At 45.2% G+C, this 24,089-nt stretch overlaps 3 protein-coding genes and 1 non-coding gene across 10 annotated transcripts; all 4 read left to right on the top strand.

The window, feature by feature from the left end:
• The first annotated feature begins 962 nt into the window (after positions 1-962).
• ipo7 (importin 7) lies at positions 963-13,358 on the top strand. Its single transcript, XM_067248815.1, has 25 exons — positions 963-1,136; positions 2,879-2,960; positions 4,918-5,071; positions 5,182-5,340; positions 5,469-5,625; positions 5,731-5,820; positions 6,004-6,098; positions 6,211-6,295; positions 6,442-6,576; positions 6,720-6,819; positions 7,186-7,262; positions 7,842-7,958; positions 8,065-8,154; positions 8,263-8,428; positions 8,876-9,036; positions 9,174-9,302; positions 9,859-9,925; positions 10,049-10,174; positions 10,340-10,437; positions 10,537-10,632; positions 10,782-11,002; positions 11,190-11,398; positions 11,584-11,790; positions 12,010-12,126; positions 12,265-13,358. The coding sequence occupies exons 1-25, from the start codon at positions 1,053-1,055 to the stop codon at positions 12,360-12,362; spliced, it is 3,120 nt and encodes a 1,039-aa protein (XP_067104916.1). The 5' UTR covers positions 963-1,052; the 3' UTR covers positions 12,363-13,358.
• LOC136955886 (small nucleolar RNA SNORA23) lies at positions 7,546-7,728 on the top strand. The gene has a single exon (XR_010878187.1). It is a non-coding gene; the product is annotated as a small nucleolar RNA SNORA23 (small nucleolar RNA).
• A 217-nt stretch (positions 13,359-13,575) lies between the features above and the next one.
• znf143a (zinc finger protein 143a) lies at positions 13,576-18,554 on the top strand. 7 transcript variants are annotated; one of them, XR_010878157.1, is made up of 12 exons: positions 13,576-13,925; positions 14,634-14,725; positions 14,952-15,023; positions 15,128-15,253; positions 15,376-15,566; positions 15,697-15,768; positions 16,038-16,113; positions 16,216-16,341; positions 16,492-16,671; positions 16,758-16,985; positions 17,243-17,401; positions 18,167-18,547. XR_010878157.1 is itself a non-coding variant. In XM_067249089.1 (11 exons), exons 2-11 carry the CDS (start codon positions 14,641-14,643, stop codon positions 18,186-18,188), a joined length of 1,185 nt encoding a protein of 394 aa, XP_067105190.1. In that variant the 5' UTR covers positions 13,579-14,024; positions 14,634-14,640; the 3' UTR covers positions 18,189-18,547. The 7 variants fall into 7 exon arrangements, 2 of the variants coding, with proteins under 2 accessions (XP_067105190.1, XP_067105191.1); XR_010878156.1 differs by having other exon boundaries at positions 13,576-14,024; XR_010878155.1 differs by having other exon boundaries at positions 13,578-13,925; positions 14,940-15,023.
• A 577-nt stretch (positions 18,555-19,131) lies between these two features.
• On the top strand, positions 19,132-23,954 carry LOC136955311 (wee1-like protein kinase 1-A). The gene is made up of 10 exons (XM_067248993.1): positions 19,132-19,934; positions 20,117-20,328; positions 21,096-21,162; positions 21,268-21,440; positions 21,537-21,805; positions 21,939-22,028; positions 22,138-22,223; positions 22,340-22,510; positions 22,637-22,782; positions 22,940-23,954. The coding sequence occupies exons 1-10, from the start codon at positions 19,464-19,466 to the stop codon at positions 23,091-23,093; spliced, it is 1,839 nt and encodes a 612-aa protein (XP_067105094.1). The 5' UTR covers positions 19,132-19,463; the 3' UTR covers positions 23,094-23,954.
• Positions 23,955-24,089: the final 135 nt, after the last annotated feature.

The raw sequence follows: 24,089 nt of genomic DNA, 5'->3' as shown, positions 1-24,089 counted from the left end.
TATGTATGTTTACATATCAATTCCTAATCGGTGGAGTTTCATGTTTTCTGTGTTGAACGTATGTTAAATATTGTAAAGGACGTAGCTTCATTAACCTCAAAGGGACATTTATTTTGAAGGTATTTGAAGGGGGTTGAAGGTCACATGTCGATGTTTGAGAGCATGGACACTAGAGCAAGAACTGTTAAACAGATGAATGCAGAGGAAATTAAATTATAGAATGGAATGGTTAGAAATTCAGCTTTAGATTCTATGAATACATAACTATACTTTAGTTATGTACTCATATCCACACTCCTTAAAATGGACTACATAGACGTTTGCTTCATCTGTGTCTTTAATGCAATAACATTTCACATACAATTTGTTATTTCATGTTAATTCCACCGCCGCACTGTCCATGGACTTGGGTTGTATTTAGACGTATTTTACTTTTTATTTATGCATTTAAATATTTGCTTAAACTGTTCAAAGGCTTTTGATTCATACTGTATGTCCTGTAAATACAATTCCCAAAATATTAAAGGCAGCTAGGTTGGGATATCCACTGGGAGTTCAGGGGACAGACAGTCATTCTGATGTTCATAAATGTTTTATACACTGAATCAATTGCTTCAATGTCTTCTGAATGCTAGATCATTGTGTGATATTAATTAGCGTTGCAGCTAAGCATTCCACAATCCTTATTCCCAATTTCAAATTTGGTAATTGAATGAGACCACCTTCGAACCAAAAGTCTGTGGAATTTGGACTATTTCAAGCTGTAGTTTAATTCAAGCAGAAATAAAAAATGGTTCGGCGATTTATTATTTGATGAACACCCCACCGGGCAAGGCTTGCATTGCCAGTTCAGTTTCAAACTACAAATCCTAGCGTGCAATGGGCAGAAGCGGATGTTCGTGTGGGACAAATTTGGCGCTGATCTATCCGGGTACTCTTATCACTTCTTCCTTTCGCGCCGGTAGCTGAAGAACCGTGCGTCCATGTGCGCATTCACTGGGAATTCATAGTCTACAATAATACTGAATCCGAGCCATAACAGAGCTTTAGCTATGGATCCCAACTCATTGATCGAGGCCCTTCGGGGTACCATGGACCCAAACTTGCGCGAAGCTGCGGAGAGACAGCTGAACGAGGTAAGAATTGTGATGGTGGTGGTTGTGGCGCGGTTCGGGCCTCTGCTCTGTCATACATCAAAATGGCATGGAGTCCTACCGTGTGATCGTGGAACAGTAGAGTCGGTACACAACTTTGACAGATCGAATAACAATTCTTATATTTTGAACATAGTTTGACTTATGTAAAGTCTTAGTTCATGCATGTAACGACATCACCAATATTATTTTAGTTTTGGTGTCAGTTAAAAGCAAAATCACCTATTCCTGTAATCATAAGTGCTGGTTCTTTAAAAACGTGAGGAGAGCTAATATTAGCTAGCTAAGCTAGTACTAGCATGCTATTTTGCGGCTAGTAACTTGGTGAAAGCAGCTACGCAGTAGCTAATGCCCAGTTTTATGATACTGCCCATCTAGTTCCGTGGCAGCTTGCTTTTATTGAGATTGCTACACCATTGATAACACGGGTTTTGTAATGTGTGCAGCAGTCATCCCATTATAATAGCCCTGTACTAGGAAAACTAGCTGGTGGTAGCAGCTGTCATATTAGCGAGGTGGCTAGCAACACCTCTCACGTGTGTTGGCTAGCTAGATATGTTTTTTTTATGGCTGACATGTCTCGCTAGCTTTAGCAGCAAGTAGCCTAGGCTAATTGTGCTGGTGCGGAGTCGGAATGTTGAACAAATGTTAGACAGGCACATTTCTCCTTGCGTTGGCACATATCAGTAATATGAATCAATTTGTTCAGTATTGAAATTAACAAACAAAATTAGTAGATAAAAAAATGTATAGCTCGGTACACGTTGTTAGCTAGCCACTTTCTCTGCCTTCAACTTGTCGTCCATTGTTTTGATGGTCTAACGTTAGCTAGCTGCTACGACATCTCTGGCTTACACAAGCCAGCACATCATCCTGCCTTTAGCTTGTGATAGCATAGCAAAATGTCATGGTATTTTCTTCCATGGTTACTATAATGATAGTGCACTCCTTTATAAACATATGTCCTTGTAAGTTATTGGTTGAATCAAGTCAGTTTATTTGCTACAGTAAAGTGGGCTATCTATCTTTTTACATAGTCTATCTCAGAACCGATCTCGAAATCCAATGCATTTAGCTAGCTAGCTACCATAGCTTGTTGGCTAACAGGTTATTGGTTAACGTGGCATACATGTATATCATGTAGCTAGCCAGCCATCCAGTCTAGTTGGGTCTGACAATAAATGTGTAATAAGCAGGCACAAATGTTGAGTTTTTTTGGGGTAGCTTGACTAACCATATCATCCATACGATTTTGATCCGTTATAATGCAGAAGAAAGCCACTTTTTAGTTTTAATTGCTTTAGTTTTAATTGCCTTTAGCCCACAAATTTACTGTGCACCATGTCTGCAAGTTAAGCACATCACATTAAAATATTTACTGGTTGGCAATATTATTGTAATTTAGCTTCATAGTTTCATAGAGTAACTAGGCCTTCAAATGCAATCACTAAAACGTTTCTTTTTCTGAATACATAGTTTACTTTTCAGTACACTGAGTTTTAAAGCACATAAAAGTATGTGCACTTGTATTGTTAGAACTGACTGAGTCATGTTGTGTGGTATCCAGGGAGAGGTTGCAGAGTCCATTGGTAGCAGCAAGGAAAAGGGGGGGATATTTGAATGTGTTTAACTCATATAATAATGCAGAAGTAACATAAGTCGGCAATGAAATGTGTACATTCATTGTCAGATAGTAATATGAATTTTTCGGTTGTGATTGACAGGGTCACACCCAAGCAAATTTTGTGTCAGCTCTCCTGCAAGTCACCATGTCTGATCAGCTGGATTTGCCCGTCAGACAAGCAGGTAAGTCCAGTTTCTTGGAAGTCAAAACTCACCGACTCAATTAAGGATGGCTCTACCCTTTTCACACAAATGGTTTTAGACATTCAAGACAACAAACAACTTAAAATAACTCATGCAAGTCATCATATCCTATGCTCTTTACATTCTGCCCAGTAATGGTCTCTGTTCATTTTTACACTCAGTAATTTGTCTAAGGGTCTAGGGTATCTACTCCTTAGAAGTGCATTCCACATAACATTCCTAAGTGAAGCTACTGTAAGAGTTGTCACACAAAGCATTCTGTTGATTACATGTTGAGTGGCCGAGATTATTTGCCCTTGACAATTGACTTTTGAGACATGTTCTGCTGCTGCAGAAGCCACATAGCAATAGCCATGTTCCAAGGTCATAATTTTTTTTAAATCGACATCTAGATGGCATCGTAAGTACCATGTATCATTCCCATAACACCCCCTGACCCTCATTTACTCCCACCCATGTCCCGAGGCCTACTCTGCCCCTATGTGAGCGTTTTCCTTTAAAGCTAGAGAAGTTGGCAGTGTTTATTCCAGGCAGGTTGTATAAAGGCCTCATCTGCAATACCTGACTGCAGTGTCAGTATGGAACGGAATAGTTGGCCCTCCCTGGTGTCAACACAGGCTTCCACCCTGGCCTGGCACCCTTCCCTATCCTAAGAGGGACTTCCCACAGGACACTCCTCAGCCCAGGCCCCACGTGGCTGACTAATGAAGGCCATTTGCTGTAAGTTGACACACAGAGGGAGGAGCCAGGCCGTGTCTCGGCAGCAGCACAGGACTGCGAGGTCTGACGGCCGCTAACAGCAGGGGAATGACAGGAACACGTCGAGGGGCTTCCTGTAAATGATTGCTCACTCCCCCCACTGTCGGGGAGGAATGGCGACCTGGTCACGTGAGACCCAGATGTCACCATGTGTGAATTTGCGCCTTTCGAAAATAGCCAAACACTTTTTTATAGTTTAATAACATTTGATTGAGTGTACAGTAGGCGGGTCCGGCCAGCGATGTCGAGTCCTCTGCTGAGCGTGGTCGTGGGCCAGGGAGCGCGTCAGTTAAAGGGTGGGGGGGTTGTCTGATGGTTCTGCCGTGTCAGCAGTGGCAGCAGGATTACGATGCCCAGCCTGCGGCCCAGATCACATCTGTGTCAGCAGTCTGACGTCTGGTCCCCCCCTCCTAGCTGCCTCACCCCATGAGCCACTGACCTCAGAGGGACTCTATTAGTCCAGATCACACCCTCCCGCTGCATACACATAGACTGAGCTAAAACCTTGTGTATCAGCAATCTACATGTCATGATGCATGTCTTAATGCCTCACTAAATGAATCCCTTGCCTCCTAAAGCAATTTTATCTTTTGGAAGTTGGAGGGGCGAGTTGTCATTTTGGAGTGTAGCCAAATGACTCGAGAGATGGTAGGGACTAATGCACGTGGTGGCTGTGGTACAGGAGGAGAGACGAGGGCCCTGAAAGCGAGCGCTCGTCCTCCCCCTGCGGCTCTTCCGTCACGGCGTTACAACACGAGCACATGAGGACCCACACAGCGCTGGCTGCCTGGTCATGAGACCGGCTGCTATCTGAGCCTGAGGACTCTCCACTGTGACTCGCTCTGGATCAGAGCTCTCTGGAACACACCATGCCTCAATCTTTTTTCTTTTGTCACACACACACACACACACACACACACACAAACTGTCTGCCATAAGTTATGAGTGTTCATAATGTGTCCATTTGAATTCAATACTATTTACAGCTCCAATTATTTTCAGGAATGTTATGTAAGTGGTAGTTACATAAGTTATGTTGTACATTATCCTCTCACGGTATAATAATGTTGAGTCCTCTGGCCCAAAATATTCTTTTGTTCTAGAAAGCACAAACTGCATACGATTTATAGGGTCTTGACGGGTCGGTCAGCTAGTAAATGCATCTGTCCTCCACCAGGTGTGATCTACCTGAAGAACATGGTAACCCAGCACTGGAGCGAGGGGGACGGCTCGGGCACCGAGACGCCCGTCAATAACATCCCCGAAGAGGACAGGCAGTTCATCCGAGACAACATCGTGGAGGCCATCATCCACTCCCCCGAGCGCATCAGGTAACCGCCCCGCGTCCGTTAACGACTCGCTGCCCCGGCTGGGAGGCAGGCGAGGTGCAACTGCCCTAGATCATATTCCCGCTGAACCGTCCGCCCGTCTCTCCCTGTAGGGTCCAGCTGACGACATGCATCCATCACATGATCAAGCACGACTACCCCGGCAAGTGGACGGCCATCGTGGACAAGATCGGCTTCTACCTCCAGTCAGACAACAGCGGCGGCTGGCTGGGCATCCTGCTGTGCCTGTACCAGCTGGTCAAAAACTACGAGTAAGGAGGACTCCTCGCTTCTCCCTTTAGTTGCCCCATGACCTGAGTTCTCTCTTGCTGCCAACACCCTGGGGTTCCAGAGGTCCGTTTGGGTCAGCGGGCGTGCTAACGTGCGTGTCAATCCCAAGGTACAAGAAGCCGGACGAGCGCAGTCCCCTGGTCGCCGCCATGCAGATCTTCATGCCCATGCTGAAGGACCGCTTCATCCAGCTGCTGCCCGACCCCTCCAGCGACTCTGTGCTGGTGCAGAAACAGATCTTCAAGATCCTCTATGCCCTCTTCCAGGTAGGTGGATGACACACTGGACCCATTGTCCATCAGTGCCGTCTGGAGGTTCTCTCCGGGGTTCAGAGGGGTGCAGCTCCTTACCCGGACTCTGTTTCTTCACAGTACAACCTTCCCTTGGAGCTGATCAACCGACAGAACCTGACAGAGTGGATGGAGATCCTGAAGGCGGTGGTGGACAGAGATGTTCCTCCGGTGAGAACCCCCGATGCCACATGGAGCCGGGGGTGTTACAGCCCGGCTAGAACCTGTAGCTAATGAGCGGTTGGCTCAAGCTAATGAGCTATCCAGGCTTCCTGCTCTGGCTACCTGTGGGATTGATGTGTGAATGGTTTGAGTGGACTGACTCTCCCCGCCTCCCATCTCTGTGCACCTCAGGAGACCATGGCGGTGGATGAAGACGAGAGGCCCGAACTGCCCTGGTGGAAGTGTAAGAAGTGGGCCCTTCACATCCTCGCACGCCTGTTTGAGAGGTAGAGAGACCGTTTGGTTTGCACCAACCAGGAACAACCTGCGTTTTGAAAGGACTCTTTGCCTCCCAAAAAATCCCTGACTGTTCTCTCCTGCTTGTGCCCTCGTGTCCAGGTATGGCAGCCCTGGTAACACGACCAAAGAGTACACAGAGTTTGCAGAGCTCTTCCTCAAAGGGTATGCGGTGGCTGCACAACAGGTAATGGCCCCAGAGCTGGCTCTGACAGAGTAGTGTTTGTCTGTAGTCCACTTCTTGACACAAGGCTTCCAGGCAGCCTGGTTCTCTTGTCTGGGCCTTAAGGCACTGATCCCCCCCTCCCCCCATGTCTGCTTTCGCCTGTGTAGGTGCTGCTGAAGGTTTTGTATCAGTACAAGGAGAAGCAATATGTTGCTCCCAGAGTGCTCCAGCAAACGCTCAACTATATCAACCAGGGCATCGCACATGCCGTTACCTGGAAGAACCTCAAACCACATATCCAGGTATGGGCCCATGATGATGACCGACAGTGACGGGGCTGTTTTTTGTTTCGTTGTGGTGCATTGCCACAGTCTTGCAACATATTGCAGATCTTTTGAATGACCCCGTGTGCCCTGAGCTTCACTTCTTGTTTTGACTCTTCCAGGGCATCATCCAGGATGTGGTGTTTCCTCTCATGTGCTACACGGACAGCGACGAGGAGCTGTGGCAAGAAGACCCGTACGAGTACATCCGCATGAAGTTTGGTAAGAGAGCTACTGCCCTTGGGCCAACTGCCACTGGCTGTGAGCAGCGAGTCGGGCAGGTGAAAGTGCTTTTGTCTCTTAATCAGCACAATTGGTGCTGTGTACACACTGGAGTGTGCTGAGTCATCAACCCAGAAACCAGAACTCCCATCGCTCACTGTTGGAGACGTTCTCTCTCCTTTGCACGGTTTTGTTTCTGGAAAGCCGAGTCACGTAGTCCTGTCCCTCATCCAAAAGGAATGTGTGGTTTGGAAACGGTCCGGGAATGGATGAGATCAATTGAGATGAAGCTATGCAGATATGAAGTCATTGTGAAGTCTGGAAACCAGTAGAAATGTTTTAATAGTTCTCTCTTGAATCCCTCAGATGTGTTTGAGGACTTCATCTCTCCCACCACCGCCGCTCAGACCCTCCTTTTCACCTCCTGCAACAAGAGGAAAGAGGTTAGTAAGTGGGGGGGGTTACTGGGTCGACAGTATTGTTCTTGGCCCTGGTGCCTGTGTTGTTTCAACTGGCAGGCCATGTTTACAGGCTGACTTGACCCTGCAGTGGGATCTCATTAGTGACCTGTTGCTCCAACAACAGGAATTTAAGATCTGACTGCAAATGGGTTAGGTCAGGACCGGGGGTGGAAAAACCTCTTTGCGAGAACGTGTGAGCCAAAATGTGCTCTCTAGCTTTAAGTAGTGTGGTTTTGTTTTCCGGAAATGGCTGATATTGGCTGTGGGTGAGCGGGGTGCGTGGTGTCAGTCCATGTTATGTGCTGCTTCAGAGCTGTGTTTTACAGTCTCTGTGGGCAGTACTCACTCCACACCTGTAGCCATAAAGCGTCAGGAGTTCATAGTACTGGCTCTGTGACGTCTCTCTGGACTCCACCCCACTGGCCAGCCTCCATAATCTCCGACAAATGCTCTCACTACTTATCAGGCAAACAAAAAGACGAACTTTAACTTGGCGTGTCAACATTTTTATGAAGGAATGAGCCATCACGACTTTGAGCTAAATAATTTGTCTTTTTGCAGGTTTTACAAAAGACAATGGGCTTCTGCTATCAGATCCTGACTGAGCCCACCTCTGACCCCAGGAAGAAGGACGGAGCCCTTCACATGATTGGCTCCTTGGCTGAAATCCTGCTTAAGGTCAGGACCCCACGCTTTTTATGCCTTCTGTAAGAAGAGTCCATCTCATGGCTCATGCACGCTGTGTGTAGTGAACTGTGGAGCTGATGGAAGTTTCTTTCTGCAGAAAAAGATCTATAAAGACCAGATGGAGTTCATGCTGCAGAACCACGTCTTCCCCCTGTTCCGCAACGAGCTGGGCTACATGCGAGCCAGGGTAGGTTGATGATTCACTGGGTTCTCACTCGTTGACACCAAGCCAGTTTATCTTCCTGAGTTTTGCACAAAAGGCCATGTAAATGAACACTCCCCTCCCCCTTCCTAGGCATGCTGGGTGCTACACTACTTCTGTGAGGTCAAGTTCAAGAGTGACCAGAACCTGCAGACAGCCTTAGAGCTCACCCGCCTCTGCCTGATCAATGACAACGAGATGCCTGTCAAAGTCGAAGCCGCCATTGCCCTGCAGGTTCTCATCAGCAACCAGGAGAAAGGTAGCTAGCTGGCCCCATCCATAAATATATATAAAGACTAGATGTCTTACGGCAGAGTCTAGAACGTCCGCACATGGCGGACGTTCTCGACGTTGATAACAAACCGTTTAAAAATTGAAAATGGAGCAAGTTATGGTCATTTAAAAAGTACATGTAACATCAACACAATTCTTATGTTATGGGTGAGCGAGTTGACTGTAGCAAGATGGCCGCCATGTGCGGACGTTCGACTCCGTTGTCCGGCAACGCGGACGAGACATCTACCCTTTATTTTTATATATATATATATATCTCTCTATGGCCCCATCCAGCCATGTTCTGCCTCGCTGAATAACCAGAAATGGATTCGAACGGAGAACTAGGTTGCTTCTAGCTGTCCAACTTCCCCTATTTTGTGATACGGATGAGTCTGACGTTTTTGTACACTGTTTTTGTCTGAATCCTCAGCCAAAGAGTACATCACTCCCTTCATCCGGCCAGTGATGCAGGCCCTCCTGCACATTGTGCGAGAGACGGAGAACGATGACCTCACCAACGTCATCCAGAAGATGATCTGCGAGTACAGCGAGGAGGTCACCCCGATCGCGGTGGAGATGACACAGCACTTGGTGAGTGTCTCGACTAAGAAGGAAGGAAATGCCTGAAGGTGGAAGTGAAGTCTTGAGAAGTCTGTGGTCGGGTTGCAGACATGCATTCTTTAACTGCCACTCATGTTTACCCCCCACTCCCCTTTTCTCTCTCCCAGGCTATGACCTTCAACCAAGTTATCCAGACAGGTCCTGACGAGGAGGGGGGAGACGACAAGGCGGTGACCGCCATGGGCATCCTCAACACCATCGACACTCTGCTTAGTGTGGTGGAAGACCACAAAGAGGTAAGCAGCCAGCCTGCGGTGCACACCCCCTCACCTGCTTCCTACCACTCACCCCTGTGGCCCTTCTGCTGCAGCCCGGTCTCTGGTCGGGCACAAAGCGCTCTCCGCCGACACGCATTCAGCCGCCCACCAGCTCCAGGGAACACACACACACTGTTCTCTGGCTCTCTTCAGAGTGCCTCACAGGCTGAGGCAGCATCTAGAAACGAGGCAGGCTCTAGAAATAGCACCGTGGCATTCTGCCTGGGTGTTCGCCGAACTGTAGGAGAGCTGATGCCTGGAATCGGCCAGCAAGTTTTGGCGATGTAGTCATGAGTTGGGCAATATTTAGCCATGTTGAAGTGTGCTTCTAATTTTCCTCAACTGAGTTTTGAGTTTAAAGAACTTGTTTTGTGGGTCTTGTTTTTTGGTTAATGTCTAATCTCTGTTCAAAGAACGAATGTTTACACGTATTACACTTCAATAATATTCAAATACATGTTCATGTTCCAGAGACTACAGTGTATCTGTGTACGGTTAATATGAGGTTGTGTAAACAGTGTTCTAATTGTTTCAGATCACTCAGCAGCTGGAGGGTATCTGCCTGCAGGTGATTGGCACAGTCCTGCAGCAGCACGTCCTGGGTAGGTCTGGATGTTCCTGTCCCACCGCAATCTAGCCTCCTGTGTCCTCGTACACACATTCCTGGTTAACGGCCATGGTGACACACGCAGTCTTATCTAATGTGTGTGTTGACAACTTTCCAGAGTTCTACGAAGAGATCCTGTCCCTGGCCCACAGTCTCACATGCCAGCAAGTGTCCCCACAGATGTGGCAGCTCTTGCCGCTGGTGTTTGAGGTTTTCCAGCAAGACGGCTTTGACTACTTCACAGGTACAGTGGTTTGACCTGGAAATCTCTAGATGTGCCTTACCTATTAGGCTTAGTAAGCCTGTAGACTGAGGAGGCCTGAAGTAATGTGAAGAGTTAACCCAGGGTATGTACCCATTGTCACATGCACCCTGTATTAAATGTTGTATTCATTGTTTTCTCTTTCAGACATGATGCCTCTGCTTCACAACTACGTCACCGTTGACACAGACACCCTCCTGAGTGACACCAAATATCTGGAAATTATGTACAGCATGTGTAAGAAGGTACATGCCTACAACTTTGTCACATGTTGTAAGGGTCGACGGTACGGGTAAGGAAACCCACCGCCACATGCCGTCCTCATCGTTGGGCTCTTCACACAGGTCCTGACGGGTGACCCGGGTGAGGACCCCGAATGCCACGCAGCCAAACTGCTGGAGGTGATCATTCTGCAGTGCAAAGGACGTGGAATTGATCAGGTAAAAGGCGTCGCTTTTCCTCAATGAAAATTCACGTTATGGATCCCAAAGGAAATTCAAGTCGCCCAGGCCCGTCCCTGCGCTCTGCTTTTCCGCAAGGAAAATCGAATGCCTTTCCTCAACCTCCTGTCCCGTGCCGTGTGCTGCAGGTGGTCCCCTTGTTTGTGGCCGCTGCGTTAGAGCGGCTGACAAGGGAGGTGAAGACCAGCGAGCTGAGGACCATGTGTCTGCAGGTGGCCATCGCCGCTCTGTACTACAGCCCCCCTCTGCTCCTCAACACCCTGGAGAACCTGCGCTTTCCCAACAACACAGAACCCATCACCAACCACTTCATCTCCCAGTGGCTCAAAGACGTCGACTGCTTCCTGGGGTGAGTGTCCTCTGAAGGCTCGGCTTGGGACTCACTTCATCGATTTTGGTTTTATATAGATGGCACCGGGCACACGCCATTCGACGCAAATGTTTCCAGCCGCCTTAACCTTGCGGTTGCCAGTTCTGTAGCCAAGCACCGATTTTTGAAGGTAAAGCTGAATTTGGGATCTCATTTCTCCCACCAGGCTCCATGATAGGAAGATGTGCGTGCTTGGCCTGTGTGCGATGATCGACCTGGAGCAGAGACCCCAGGCCATCAACCAGGTGGCGGGCCAGCTGCTCCCAGCAGCCATCCTGCTCTTCAATGGCCTCAAGAGGGCCTACGCCTGTCGAGCCGAACACGAGAACGAGGACGAAGACGACGATGAAGACGGAGAGGATGAGGAGGAGAACGGTAAGGCAACCCTTTTTTTTATGTTGGCATGAGCTTGCACGTTGAATCCCGAGTACAAACGTACCTACAAATGTATTGTTAAATCGAAACCGTCCGACGAAGCAGACCTTTACAAGCTTGCCACCGAGGACAATTGAGCTTGGATCTGTCGGCTGATCCGCAATGCTCCTTTCATTTCCCTGCAGCGGAGCTGGGCAGCGACGAGGACGACATTGACGAGGAGGGTCAGGAGTACCTGGAGATGCTGGCCAAGCATGCGGGCGAGGATGGGGATGACGAGGATTGGGAGGAGGATGATGCTGAAGAGACGGCGCTGGAGGGCTACACTACGGCCGTCGACGACGAAGACAACCTGGTGGACGAGTACCAGATCTTCAAAGCCATACTACAAAGTAAGGAGGCATGCTCTCTATCGCTCAGCTTTTTTTGTATTGTGATTCACGTAGACAAAGATTTACATTATAGCTACATTATGAAGCACATTCCAAAAATCTGTTCGTTCAGTAGCCTAAAAGTGATTTCATCTGAAGCTATACTGGAAATCTACTTAAATTGTTGTTAAGAGTAAACAGTTTCTGTTCGGATGAGTAAAGGACTCCTTTTCTCCACAGATATTCAGACCCGTGACCCAGCATGGTACCAGGCACTCACACAAGCACTTGATGAGGAACAAGGCAAACAGCTTCATGACATTGGCACACTCGCAGACCAGAGACGGGCAGCACATGGTAAGTTGGTGAACAACAAGCCTGCCTTTTCTGGGACGGCAAGAATCTCACAAGCAGGAGACAATTGGATCTTTGTCTGTCCTTCTACTTGGCCTCGTTGTGTTGGAAGCATGTCCTTACTGTTTTATCTCATTCCAGAATCCAAGATGATCGAGAAGCATGGCGGATACAAGTTCACGGTTCCAGTGGTGCCATCTAATTTCAATTTTGGAGGCAATGCTCCAGGAATGAATTGAATCATCCCCTTTCTCCCTTTTATTACTCTGTGACTGATTGTAGTGAAGTGAAAAAAGCTTGTGTTGTTCCCTTAAGTAGTGGTTCCAGAACTGGTTCTTCTCACTCACTCTTCAATCTGACTATCAAATTGGAAATAGCACCAGAAGACGTGGGAATGCAACCAAATGCAACCAATGGCTGGGAAAACAAACCAAGAACTTGAGCACGACGCAAGAGAAATAGGAAGCTCTGAAAAACGTTGTCTTGTGGAATCCAAAGTGGAGGGGATGCCCTGACGGCAACTCTTTTTTCCCACTTAATACATAATGGGGGCTTAACAATTTGAAATTGATAATGGGACTAAATGTTTCATCATTTTCACTGTTTTGGCCAAAAGGCCGTTATAAGATTATACCTCTGGCAGTAGTGTCGTCTACGTTATTTTCTGCATTAACAAATTCTCATGTTTGTTATGTATATACAAGCCAAGGTTCTTGATTTTTAAGTAGCCTTGCAAAACAACCAGAGGCATTTGTAAGGTGTCAACAAGTGTATTCATATGTAGCATATTGGATACTTCATAGCACTATGTGATGCCTGATCTCTGTAAATTAATGACTAGCACTTTCATATTGTTCAGGTCTCCTAGCCTTCTGTATCAGACTGCAAATTTTTTAAATCAATTAAGACTATTTAAAACACAAACAGCTGTAACTTTGTTACTTTGCAAGCGACTTCTCCTGTAATGGTTGATTGTCACATGTATTTGGTTATGGTGGGAAATGGGTGGCATCATTCTGCTGCTAAAATGGAAACATTCTAGATTCCTGAAAAAAGAGAATGCCCTTGGTGTTCAGTTTGGATACAGGACATGTTTGTGAGCACTGAAAGTCAATTGGATTATACTTCATTGAAGCATGTACAATTGGACTTGATCGTGAGGGTCTCAAGCATTTGGTTGGTGTATGGATGAACCATCTATATATACAACATATTAAAGAAAACTTAAGTTGGAATGTATGCAATCGAGTGTTTACTTAATTATTTCTTATGGGTTACAAATACCATTGATCTGTAATTATCTTGTTCGATGTCAAAATATATAAATATATATATATATAGCAGATTTTGACATATATATATATATTAATGAGAACAAAATGAATTTGTGCTGCGAGGTGTCGTTTTCTGTGCGTACATGAGGTTTGTGATTGTACTACAAATATTCTGAAGTTCCATTATTGCACTGCATTACCCACACCACCCTGCTTTGAGACTCGTTTCTGTTCCAAAATGGCAGCCTAGTTTCCTATCGTCGCAAATACGAATTTTGTTAATTGAAACAGGCCAATTCATACATGGATCACACACGATAAACAACGATGTTATCGTAAATTGTTATTGAATCTGTTAACAGGGTATAAACGACTATTCAATATTGTGTCCGTACTGACCTGGAATGGCCTGCGATAAAACGTACAGTGTAACTTGAATGTGAACATGAATAGACAGCATGAGAAGAATTCAGGGCAAATAGTATTGCATAAGATAATACGCGACCGAAATGGTAGCCAATCGTGAAGGTGAGGTCGGGTTAAGCGTTGTTGTTACTCTTATTCTAGGGCACAGAACGTTTTCTTTCCCATAGTGGTCGAACGAAGGGATTGTTGGAAATTTCGGAGGTTCGTAAATGTTTGTTTTTTTTGTACCCAGTGTGCCTTATTCTTACAGCCATTCCCAGCATGGATCTGGAAATATAGCGTGCTGAGCGGTTACAGTTATTTGATTACGTAATCTAAACACACATTCACAACTTTGATGTCCACAATATTGTTATCGACTGTTGAGTGATTTGAACCCGCGCTCTTTGCCCGCTGAATGTGAATTTCCCTAGCTAGCTAGCTGAATAGCTATCAAACACGTGCATACTTCACTGCATTTGGTGATGAACTCCGATGACTCGCACTGCTTGTATGATAATGTGTGCGAATATTTGCAGTGATAATGCTCAAAAAGTCTTTTAGTTGTATGTATGTTGCATTTATCCTTTACTGTGCCAATCACGTAAAAAGTCACCGGCTAGTGGCAACAGTACTCCAGCAGTTTTATTAAACTTTGTGGAACCTACGTGTTTGGTTGTGACCAGCTAATGTAGATGGCTTGCCATCGTTGTCAACCCTTATAGTTAGCTAGTTGTACAATAATAAAGTGTCTGCACACAAGGGCTAGATTCCTACCAAGATGGCTGGTTTAGCGATGCTTGATCAAACTTGTGTTGTCTGTCTATTAAGGGCTACCATGCTATTGGCTCAAGTTAACCGGAGTTTGCAGCCAGTGACTCTTGCTGATGGATCCACAGTTTACATCCAGTGTACCCCAGCAGGTAATTTCAGTCTACCATCTCTCTACTTACCAAACACTTTTAAAGGTGTTTGTTTCACTGAACCATTTATGTCTGGAAAATGTGGTTAAATTAACACTAATGGACATGAATCACAAATGTTTGTGTCAGGGTCAAAGAGTCATCAAGTATTGTATTATTGGAAGGTCAGTCTAATTGAATTATTGGAAGGTCAGTCTAATTGAATTAAGTTCAGTTTCCTTTTCAGATACTAAGTTCATGGATGGACAGCTCATTCAGTTGGAAGATAGATCTGCAGCACATCATGTATCAAAAACAGGTCTGCTTTCCCCATTCTTAATATCATAACTGCGTTTTATGCGGAATTCTATATCTAGGAAATGGCCTCAAAAAACGTGTTTAATTTCTTTTTATTCTTGTCAGACGAGACCAGCAAGTGGACAAGTTCTCCACTGTGTGATGTGATCGGGAGTGATGGTCTGAGACTGGAGAACGGTCAGGCTGTACAGCTGGAAGATGGCACCACTGCTTACATACAGACCCCCAGAGGTTTGACACGACAAAGCTGTATTGGACCTGCATGGAATTCAAGGCATTGTAATAGCCTGGGAAACATTCTTGTAGGTACGCTAATTAGTGTTAAGTCCTCTTTATTATGTCTTATGTCACAGAGACCTATGGCCAGAATACACTGCAGGCTGTCCAGTTGGAAGATGGCACCACAGCCTATATTCAGCACACTGTGCACATGCCCCAGTCCAATACCATTCTGGCCACCCAGGCAGATGGCACAGTGTCAGACTTCAATGATGGCACCATCGACCCAGAGACCATCAGTGTGCTGGAACAGTACGCTTCCAAGGTGGTGTCTCACATGGGTCCTTTACTCTGAGGATGTTAGTCTGTCAGTTCATACAGATTATTAACTGTGGTCTGGATATGAGATTGTTACATAGTAAGAGATGCATCCTCTTATCTTTTCTCCCTTTTAGGTAGAAGCTGATAAGCCTGCCACTAACTCGGGTATTATGGAAACCGATCAAGATGAGACTGTTCCCATGCAGGTACTGAACGCCCTTAGATCCTGTAATATATGTCATATTTATTGTTACAGCAGTTTATCTTACTTACAAATATCCCCCTGACAGATTGGGGTTCAGAATCGCAGTAAAGAGCATTCATCTGGAAAAATCTTCAGCTGTGATTATGAGGGCTGTGGGAAACTTTATACTACAGCGCACACACACACTCCTGTCTTTACATTGAAGGAATGTAGAATAATAGAGTATAGCAATACATCTAACTTTGTCTTGCTCTTGTACTGCCTCTACAGGTACATGAAAGGATGCACACCAGTGGCCAGCCATATCTGTGTCATTTCAAAGGCTGTGAGAAAAAGTATGGTACAGGTAAAAAAAGAAAAATAATAATATATATATATTTCTTAGATGTAAAAATATTTCCCTGTTTTGGAAAGTGAATTTGTATCTAAAATAAATGTCTGTCACAAGGCTATGACTTAAAAAGTCACCTTAAGACACACACAGGGGAGACACCTTACCGCTGCCAAGAACTGACTTGTCGAAGATCATTCAGGACGTCAGGACAACTCCTGGCGCATGTCAGGACCCACACAGGTACACTCGATGGATTCGAAATCCCTGATATAGTATGTTCAATAGTGATCATTTGGATGAACCTTTATCATTGTTCTCCCTCATTCAGCAGTGGTTAGGAAAAACAACCCTTCTATTCACGTTGTGTTGGTGATGTTCTCCGGCCTCTAGGTGAAAGGCCATTTTCGTGTCCGTTTGAGGGGTGCGGAAGAACGTTCATCGCCTCAAACGCCAGGAAAGTGCACGTTCGCAAACACACCGGCGAGAGGCCGTACTCCTGTGCGGAGCCAGGCTGTGGACGCTCCTTCACCTCCACCGGCAGCTACAGGAGCCACATTAGGATCCACACAGGTACATTCAGAACCTCCCTTCCGACTCAAAACGCATGCACGTTTTACTCTTGTACAGTGTGATTGATGGACGATCTTTGCTTATAGGAGAAAAGCCGTATCTGTGTACGGTCCCAGGTTGTGACAAGCGATTCACCGAATACTCAACCCTTTACAAACACCACGAGGTCCACATACCGTTCAACCCATACAGCTGCAAGCACTGTGGGAAGTCCTACAAGACGATTTCCTCCCTGGCCCGTCACAAACTCACTGCGCACCAAAACGCAGAAGTCATTGAGGAGGAGCGGGAGGCCTACTTTGAATCTCCTGCAGGTGAGTCATGAGTTCAAAAAAGGTACAAGAAAAGAATGATTAACCACCCAAGCTGTAAAAGGTACTTACTTACAAGTGAACTTATCACTTGTCGATGGCCTTTAAAGCCTGACACAATATGGACTCATGGTTGGTCGTGGACTACTTTTCTTGCCTCTCCTTATAAGGACTGAAACCAGGGATGGCTCATTGGCCCAGTGACCTTAGGATTGTTAAGAAATCTTTTTTCTTTGGGGTGGGGGGGGGGGGGGGGGGAGAGAATCTTAGAAGCCATTGATGACCCCCCTGTGAACTTTAGTATGACGGTTGAAGAGGAGGAGGAGCCTGGCACAGAACAGATGACTGAAGCAGAGGCCATTAGTCAGCAGCATTTGGCTCCGCATTTGGCTCCCCTCACACACAATGGAAGTCAACAGGTTAGCTCACAACCTCTCTTCCTCCACAACCCCATGTATCACTCTGCATCTGCCAAATAAACAACAGAGTGCTTATGACTGCACTGACACAATAGCAGATGGCGAGTGTCTAATAATTGCTAATAAACATAATGCCCCCCCCCCCCCCCCCCCCCCGCTTGAGCTAGGGCATCTTTTAGCCGCCTCAAACGGTACTCAAATCGCTGTCCAGGTGGGTTGGTCCCTCTGCTACAGCACACTACATATTACACCAGAACTGAAAGAGGTACACAATAGAGCTGCCTTCCTGCAAACTGCAGAGTTCATATTACAGTTTAGTTGTGTGCCTTCAGCAAGAGGAACGAGAGAGGTGTGGGGAAAGTCCCATATTACCCTCACTTGGTCACTGTTGTGAAACCGAGTCAGTGGCTAATTATTTCACTATTCCATGCAGTCAGACTGTCATTCTAAATCATTGTTTAGATTGGTTGTATAGATGAACAGGTTCCTAGTGTTGTTTGTTTGAATAACTTGTTTGTAGTTGAACTGGAAAATCAGTTCCTTGAATTGCTTTCGTCAGAAGTAATCTCATCAATCTCTTATGTTAATGAAGGATGCTTTAGGATTGCTTTCATCCTAAACCAGATTTTTCCATTGTTGCTGGATATCACTAATGTGAGGAACCCTGGTTCTGATGGATTTAAGTAAACTTTTTAGGATGTAGAGATTCTTATTGTTACATTTGAATGTTTTGTTGACTGATAATCATGTTCACAATTTTCTAAGCTCAGTGAACAGCCCACTCTAGAAGAAGCCATCAGAATCGTATCCAGGACACATCAAGAAGAAACGCGGGGATTAGAAGATTTACTCGTACTACTGTGGAGAATATTTGACTGGTCTGGATGGGCAGAAGTACTGGATACTGATTTTACCGTGTTCTACATTGAAGTTAATGCTTATGAAACAACATCATTATTCATTCAATTTTGTACATGGTTATTTAATATATCTGCACAAAGACTTTTGAAAGTCTTGAAAGATGATTTCGAAAAGTTACAGCAGGAACTTTTTTTTTTTATCTTGGTGAATACTGTATTTTGTGTATATAAATGAAACATATATTTTACTTTGGAATTTGTTAAATTAAATAAAGGATTCACACTGATTGGTTAAAAAAAGCAAATTAGCACCTTTTTGTTCAATGTGCATGCTCTTTAAGGGGCAATTACTTATGTTCACATCAGTACTCCTATAGGGCAATTAATTATGTTCAGATCAGTACTCCTATAGGGTAATTATGTTCAGATCAGTAGGCTACTAGGGTAGTTATGTTCAGATCAAAGGTGTCAGTTGGGGAGATATATATATATATATATATATATATATATATATTACAAATGAACACAAATATTTTGAATAAAAGGGGATAGTATTCAGACAGAAAAATAAAAAAAAAGAGCTAGGGGTTAAGATACAAGTTAGACATTAGACATAAAGACAGACCTTGTAACTTGCTCAGTGAAGTGGTTGGAAAGTAGCGTGGTGACGTAGGTTTCCTACAAAGTGTAGAACGTCCCCTTTTCAAACAGGACCAGACCTCTCCCATTGGTTGAAGACTGGAATAATTTGTCCAACGGTCGCGGGAAGCGAAACAGTGGGTTGAACAAGAGTTTCTTGACAACACTTTATTTGTAAACAAATGTTAGATCGGACAACTTGTGAATTAATCTAATACGTGTTGACGACTGAAACGCATTCGTTGTTTGGAGTAAGTGAGCACGTTTCATACTAACGAAGTAACAAGTGGCTTGCTGAGAGCACAGCAACGTGGGCTGTCTGGATACTGGAAAACGCACGGGACACAACAAGCGTGAAATGTTAGCAAGCTAACTTGCTAGCTTACCTATCTGAAGAATACCGTTTTGGAAGCATCGCGATTGTGAGCAGAATCTTTCCAACTTGAGAAAGTCGTGCCATGGGCACAATAAGGAGGTTACGATACTAAAATATCAAACAAACTTTTCCACTGGCAGTAAACTGTAAGGACGCGTGGTTAGCTAGCTTGCAAACTCACTGGAGCATGAGTTTAAGTTGCCGATTGTTCGTCAGCAAGTCACCGAAGATGGGACCTATTCGGCAGAGACTGGAATTTTCTCAGAGTGATGGAGAGGATGAAGCAAATAGCATTGAAACGGAGACGGGCCTGAATGAATTAGATTCCCCTGTGCAATCGCATGGTCAAAATGCCAAAGAAAACCAAGATGTTCGCAACAGCACACTTCTACCTGCAACGGAGGAAGACGAAGCGCTGTGGGACGAGGAAGGCTTCGGTTGTTTGTCTCCCCTGAAATCTCCAGGGAGTTACATGATGAAGGGATCGCCTTCTCCAAGAAAAGGAGTGCGTGCATATTACAACAGCTCACCGCCTGAGTTGTCTTACAGCAGGGAAGACAAGACCAGCCCCAGATCACCGTTGCCTGATTGTCCTGACACGCCACCCCATAAAACCTTCAGAAAACTCAGGCTGTTCGATGTGCCTCACACACCTAAGGTTGGTCTAAAACAACTCCGTTATAAATGACATGTAACATTGAGTTTGACCAACTGCAGAATATTTTCTTTAACATGCGATTGACCTGTTTGTGTATGTCCCCTGTATTGAATAATCCCCATGTTGTCCAATCATGTAAATGGCGTTAGTTACTTATGTCATGTTTTTTGTCTGTCTTTCAGAGTCTGCTGTCAAGGGCCAGAGCTGTGGCGTCCGTGTCTACAGTCCACCGAGTTAACGTCTTCAGCCATGTGGACTCGTCGGGGAAAACCCACACAGACAGCAGACTCAGACATACACCCATGATCAACATAAACCCGTTTACTCCTGACTCACTGCTCATCCAGACAGAAACACTCCAGAGGAAAACCCGGAAGAGATCACATTGGAATGAGTAAGTAATCCTGCCTGGCTGTGGAACAACTACATTTACATTTAGTTATTTAGCAGACGCTCTTATCCAGAGCGACTTACAGTAAGTACAGGGACATTCCCCCGAGGCAAGTAGGGTGAAATGCCTTGCCCAAGGACACAACGTCAGTTGGCATGACCGGGAATCGAACTGGCAACCTTCGGATTACTAGTCCGACTCCCTCACCGCTCAGCCACCTGACTCCCCTAGGAGGGATCTTGTGAGTTTTTTTGAGGCAATTGACTCACTAAACGGATAATTTATTCTACTGTGTTGTGCTCTCGGTTTATTTGGAAGAACAACAATGCCGGTTTACAGCCATAAGTGAACTAGGATATTTTTAAAGTAATGTAACCTGTGAAATCATCATTCCTTAAAACTTACACCTACTTAACTTTGTTGGAACTTTTTAAACTTACTTAAAAAAAAAAAAAAAAAATAGCTTTGTTGGAACTTTTGTACCTACAAACCAACTAACTTATAACATTGTTGCACGTGACTAAATGGTGAATTATAGATTTCTGTGTGGATGAGTGGAACTCATTCGAACTGCACTATTGATAATGCCACAGTTGACTTAAATACCTGCCCCTGAGAGGTTCGTTAAATCGGTTGGCCATTGCTTGACTAGAAGTTGGCAGCCAGCCGAAGCCACATGGTCACACTCACCATGTGCGCTTGTAGTGTTTCCTTTTGCCCTCTAGTGTTTCTCATGTGACATAACACCTATTGTCTTTTTGTCTCCTCAGCTCCTGTGGCGAGGACATGGAAGTAAGTGATGCAGAGTTTGAGGAGGACATCATTCCCCCATCCAAGGTACATTTCGAAATCACAATCGCGACCGTTCCATTGTATTTGCAAAGAAAATGCTTTTCTTTTAGACTTGGTCATCTTGTAACGGCTTCAAACTTTGTTGTGCAGAGGATGACTCTCCTGGACAGCAACATGATGTCTAGATACACCTCAGAGTTTCACGAGCTGGAGAAGATTGGATCGGGGGAGTTTGGCTCAGTTTTCAAGTGTGTGAAGAGACTAGATGGGTGCATCTACGCCATCAAATGCTCCAAGAAGCCCCTCGCTGGATCAGTAGACGAGTAAGAGGATGTTTGAATTGTATGCCAGTCCCAAAATGTGTGTGTGTGTGGGGATATTTATTTATTTTAAATTCTGTGATTATTTGTGTTTCTCAGGCAGAATGCCCTTCGGGAGGTATATGCCCATGCCGTCTTGGGACAGCACCCACATGTGGTCCGGTACTACTCTGCCTGGTCAGAGGATGACCGCATGCTGATCCAGAACGAGTACTGTAACGGGGGAACGCTCGCTGATGAGGTCATGGAGAACTACAGAACTATGCACTTCTTCTCTGAACTGAACCTGAAGGACCTGCTCCTGCAGGTGGCCCAGGGGCTGAAGTACATTCACTCCACTTCTCTGGTCCACATGGACATCAAGCCCAGTAAGTAACTGCTGTTTCAATAGCTTTCCTCGTATGGTACATATTGTGTTATATACAATATATTACTGTTGGAGCCAACTATTGGATCCTTCTCTAGGGGGAAAAGTGTCCTAATACGACTTCAATTTTCCAGGCAACATCTTCCTGTCTCGGAGGATCGTGGTCTCCGTCGATGAATTTGATGATGATGATGGAACAAATACGAACGTTGTTTACAAAATAGGTCAGTCACTTGCGCAACATTCAGCTGTGATGTCTTTTCAAATCTCAAACACTATTTTACTATGTGATGCTGGGGACTGACTCTAAAGTCGTTTGTGCTTGATTACCAGGGGATCTTGGACATGTGACCAGAGTAGACAACCCCCATGTCGAAGAAGGAGACAGCAGGTATCTGGCCAATGAAGTCTTGCAGGAGGTAAATAAAAGCACTTCCTCACTCTGTCATTCTATACTGACCAAGGCCAATTTAAATCTTGTTCTTTTGTTGTTGTGGCTAAGCAAGCTAGTAACCGAATCAACCTGTTTTTCCAGGACTACAGGAACCTCACAAAGGCGGATATTTTTGCCCTGGCACTGACTCTAATCAGTGCCTCAGGGGCAGAATCCCTTCCAAGAAATGGGGATAGGTGGCATGACATAAGACAAGGAAAACTACCACATATTCCACAAGTGCTCTCGCACGAGTTCTTAAGTTTACTAAAGGTAGGACATCCCCACATACCAGTGGCTAGTTGCTATCGAGCATACAAGACATTGTATTACATGATCTCTAAGTTTTGAAAGGCTCCCTTCAGGATGTTGTTTTTAACGGTGTCTTGCGGTCTGCAGTTGATGATCCACCCTGACCCCGAGCGGAGGCCGTCGGCATCGGCCCTCACCAAGCACCCGGTCCTCCTCACCGCCTCGCGCATGAGCGCCGACCAGCTGCGGATCGAGCTCAACGCCGAGAAGTTCAAAAATGCACTACTGCAAAAGTGCGTATACATTTACTACCGTACGGTTGTTTACCTGTCAATTAGATGCACCTCGACAGCCAGCGGGTGAAGCCAGGTTTTACCTCCAGCGATGCAGCGTTCTCTTGACTTGGGAGTGTTCCACGGTTGTTGACGTTGTGTGCTTGTCCTCTTGCAGGGAGCTGAAGAAGGCCCAGCTGGCCAAGGTGGCAGCTGAGGAGAAGATCCTGCACACAGACCGGATCCTGACCCGCTCCACCCTGCAGACCAGCAGGAGCTCCAGGCTCATTGGCAAGAAGATGAACCGCTCTGTTAGCCTGACCATCTACTGACAGGGCCTGACCCAGAGCCCAGGACTGGGAACCGGCTGTCTCAGGGCAGACTGGGAGAACCTGGAAGAAGGGACGGCAAACCTGACTGAACACGCACACACACACACTTACCATGAATGATAGTTCATTCATGCTAGATGGGTACTTTGAGAATTGTAAATTCAGTGGACCAAATGCATGCCACTCGTAAAGTGTGGAGCACTTGGAATATGCTGTTGAATGATGTGGGGGAGGGGGGTTAATTGATTCTTCCAGTTAGTGTGAGGGGTTGGGACTGTGTGATGTTGCACCTTACAACCTGTGATATGTACCTGAAGACAGGTAATGAAACTGGACCATTGCACTTTGAATCTAATGGGTGAACTTGCCTTAAAAAAACCTGCTGCTATGTATGTGGTTTGTCTTTCAGTGTGATGAAGTTCAGTGAGTTTATATATCATACGTATTTCGAAGTCTGTTTCTTTTAAACACAATTCTGGTCTAGTTCGTCATCATTTAGGTCTATTACAGTATTTTCATTATGTACAGAGTTGTGTACGCTTTGTTCTTTCTAAACTCATTCATGATGAGCTGATCATTCGTGAAAGAAGCGATTGATACAGGTCAATCATGGAATGTTTTTATCTGTCTGATTATAATTTGTACTTTGAATATGATGGATGGAGAAATTGAATGCCTGTTGAAGTCAGTATTTTAAGCTGTTTAAGTCCTTAACTACACATGTAGCATTCATCTAGCCGTTTTAGTTTTGTTAACTGTGAAAACATCATTACAATGATGCATATTATGCATGTAGATATTCTGACAACGTTTGGTTTAATGTTACCGGTTTCTCTTCAATAAATTCCCTTTTTCACTTGAGTCCTTTAATTGTGATTATTTAACTTTTGACACTAAGTTAAGCAATAATGTCGGTGATTTATGAATAATGACCCTTTTTAACATGAGTATAATTGCCGGATCTTAACAGACGTATGTTATCCTGAAGGGTTATAA

Source organism: Osmerus mordax, chromosome 13, assembly GCF_038355195.1.
Source record: "Osmerus mordax isolate fOsmMor3 chromosome 13, fOsmMor3.pri, whole genome shotgun sequence".
NCBI lineage: Eukaryota > Metazoa > Chordata > Actinopteri > Osmeriformes > Osmeridae > Osmerus > Osmerus mordax.
Note: the sequence above shows the minus strand (reverse complement) of the source record. Positions and strands in the feature narration are given on the sequence as shown.

What these genes read in the sequence shown, in the direction of transcription:
- znf143a (XM_067249089.1), top strand. Translation starts at nt 14,641, where the DNA reads ATGCTATTGGCTCAAGTTAACCGGAGTTTGCAGCCAGTGACTCTTGCT. An exon ending in CATCCAGTGTACCCCAGCAG is followed by an intron (nt 14,726 to 14,939) that starts GTAATTTCAGTC and finishes AATTAAGTTCAG; the next exon opens with TTTCCTTTTCAGATACTAAG. An exon ending in TGAGAAAAAGTATGGTACAG is followed by an intron (nt 16,114 to 16,215) that starts GTAAAAAAAGAA and finishes GTCTGTCACAAG; the next exon opens with GCTATGACTTAAAAAGTCAC.
- ipo7 (XM_067248815.1), top strand. Translation starts at nt 1,053, where the DNA reads ATGGATCCCAACTCATTGATCGAGGCCCTTCGGGGTACCATGGACCCA. An exon ending in CACTCCCCCGAGCGCATCAG is followed by an intron (nt 5,072 to 5,181) that starts GTAACCGCCCCG and finishes CTCTCCCTGTAG; the next exon opens with GGTCCAGCTGACGACATGCA. An exon ending in CCTGCAGCAGCACGTCCTGG is followed by an intron (nt 9,926 to 10,048) that starts GTAGGTCTGGAT and finishes ACAACTTTCCAG; the next exon opens with AGTTCTACGAAGAGATCCTG.
- LOC136955311 (XM_067248993.1), top strand. Translation starts at nt 19,464, where the DNA reads ATGAGTTTAAGTTGCCGATTGTTCGTCAGCAAGTCACCGAAGATGGGA. An exon ending in ATGTGCCTCACACACCTAAG is followed by an intron (nt 19,935 to 20,116) that starts GTTGGTCTAAAA and finishes TCTGTCTTTCAG; the next exon opens with AGTCTGCTGTCAAGGGCCAG. An exon ending in CCACATGGACATCAAGCCCA is followed by an intron (nt 21,806 to 21,938) that starts GTAAGTAACTGC and finishes TCAATTTTCCAG; the next exon opens with GCAACATCTTCCTGTCTCGG.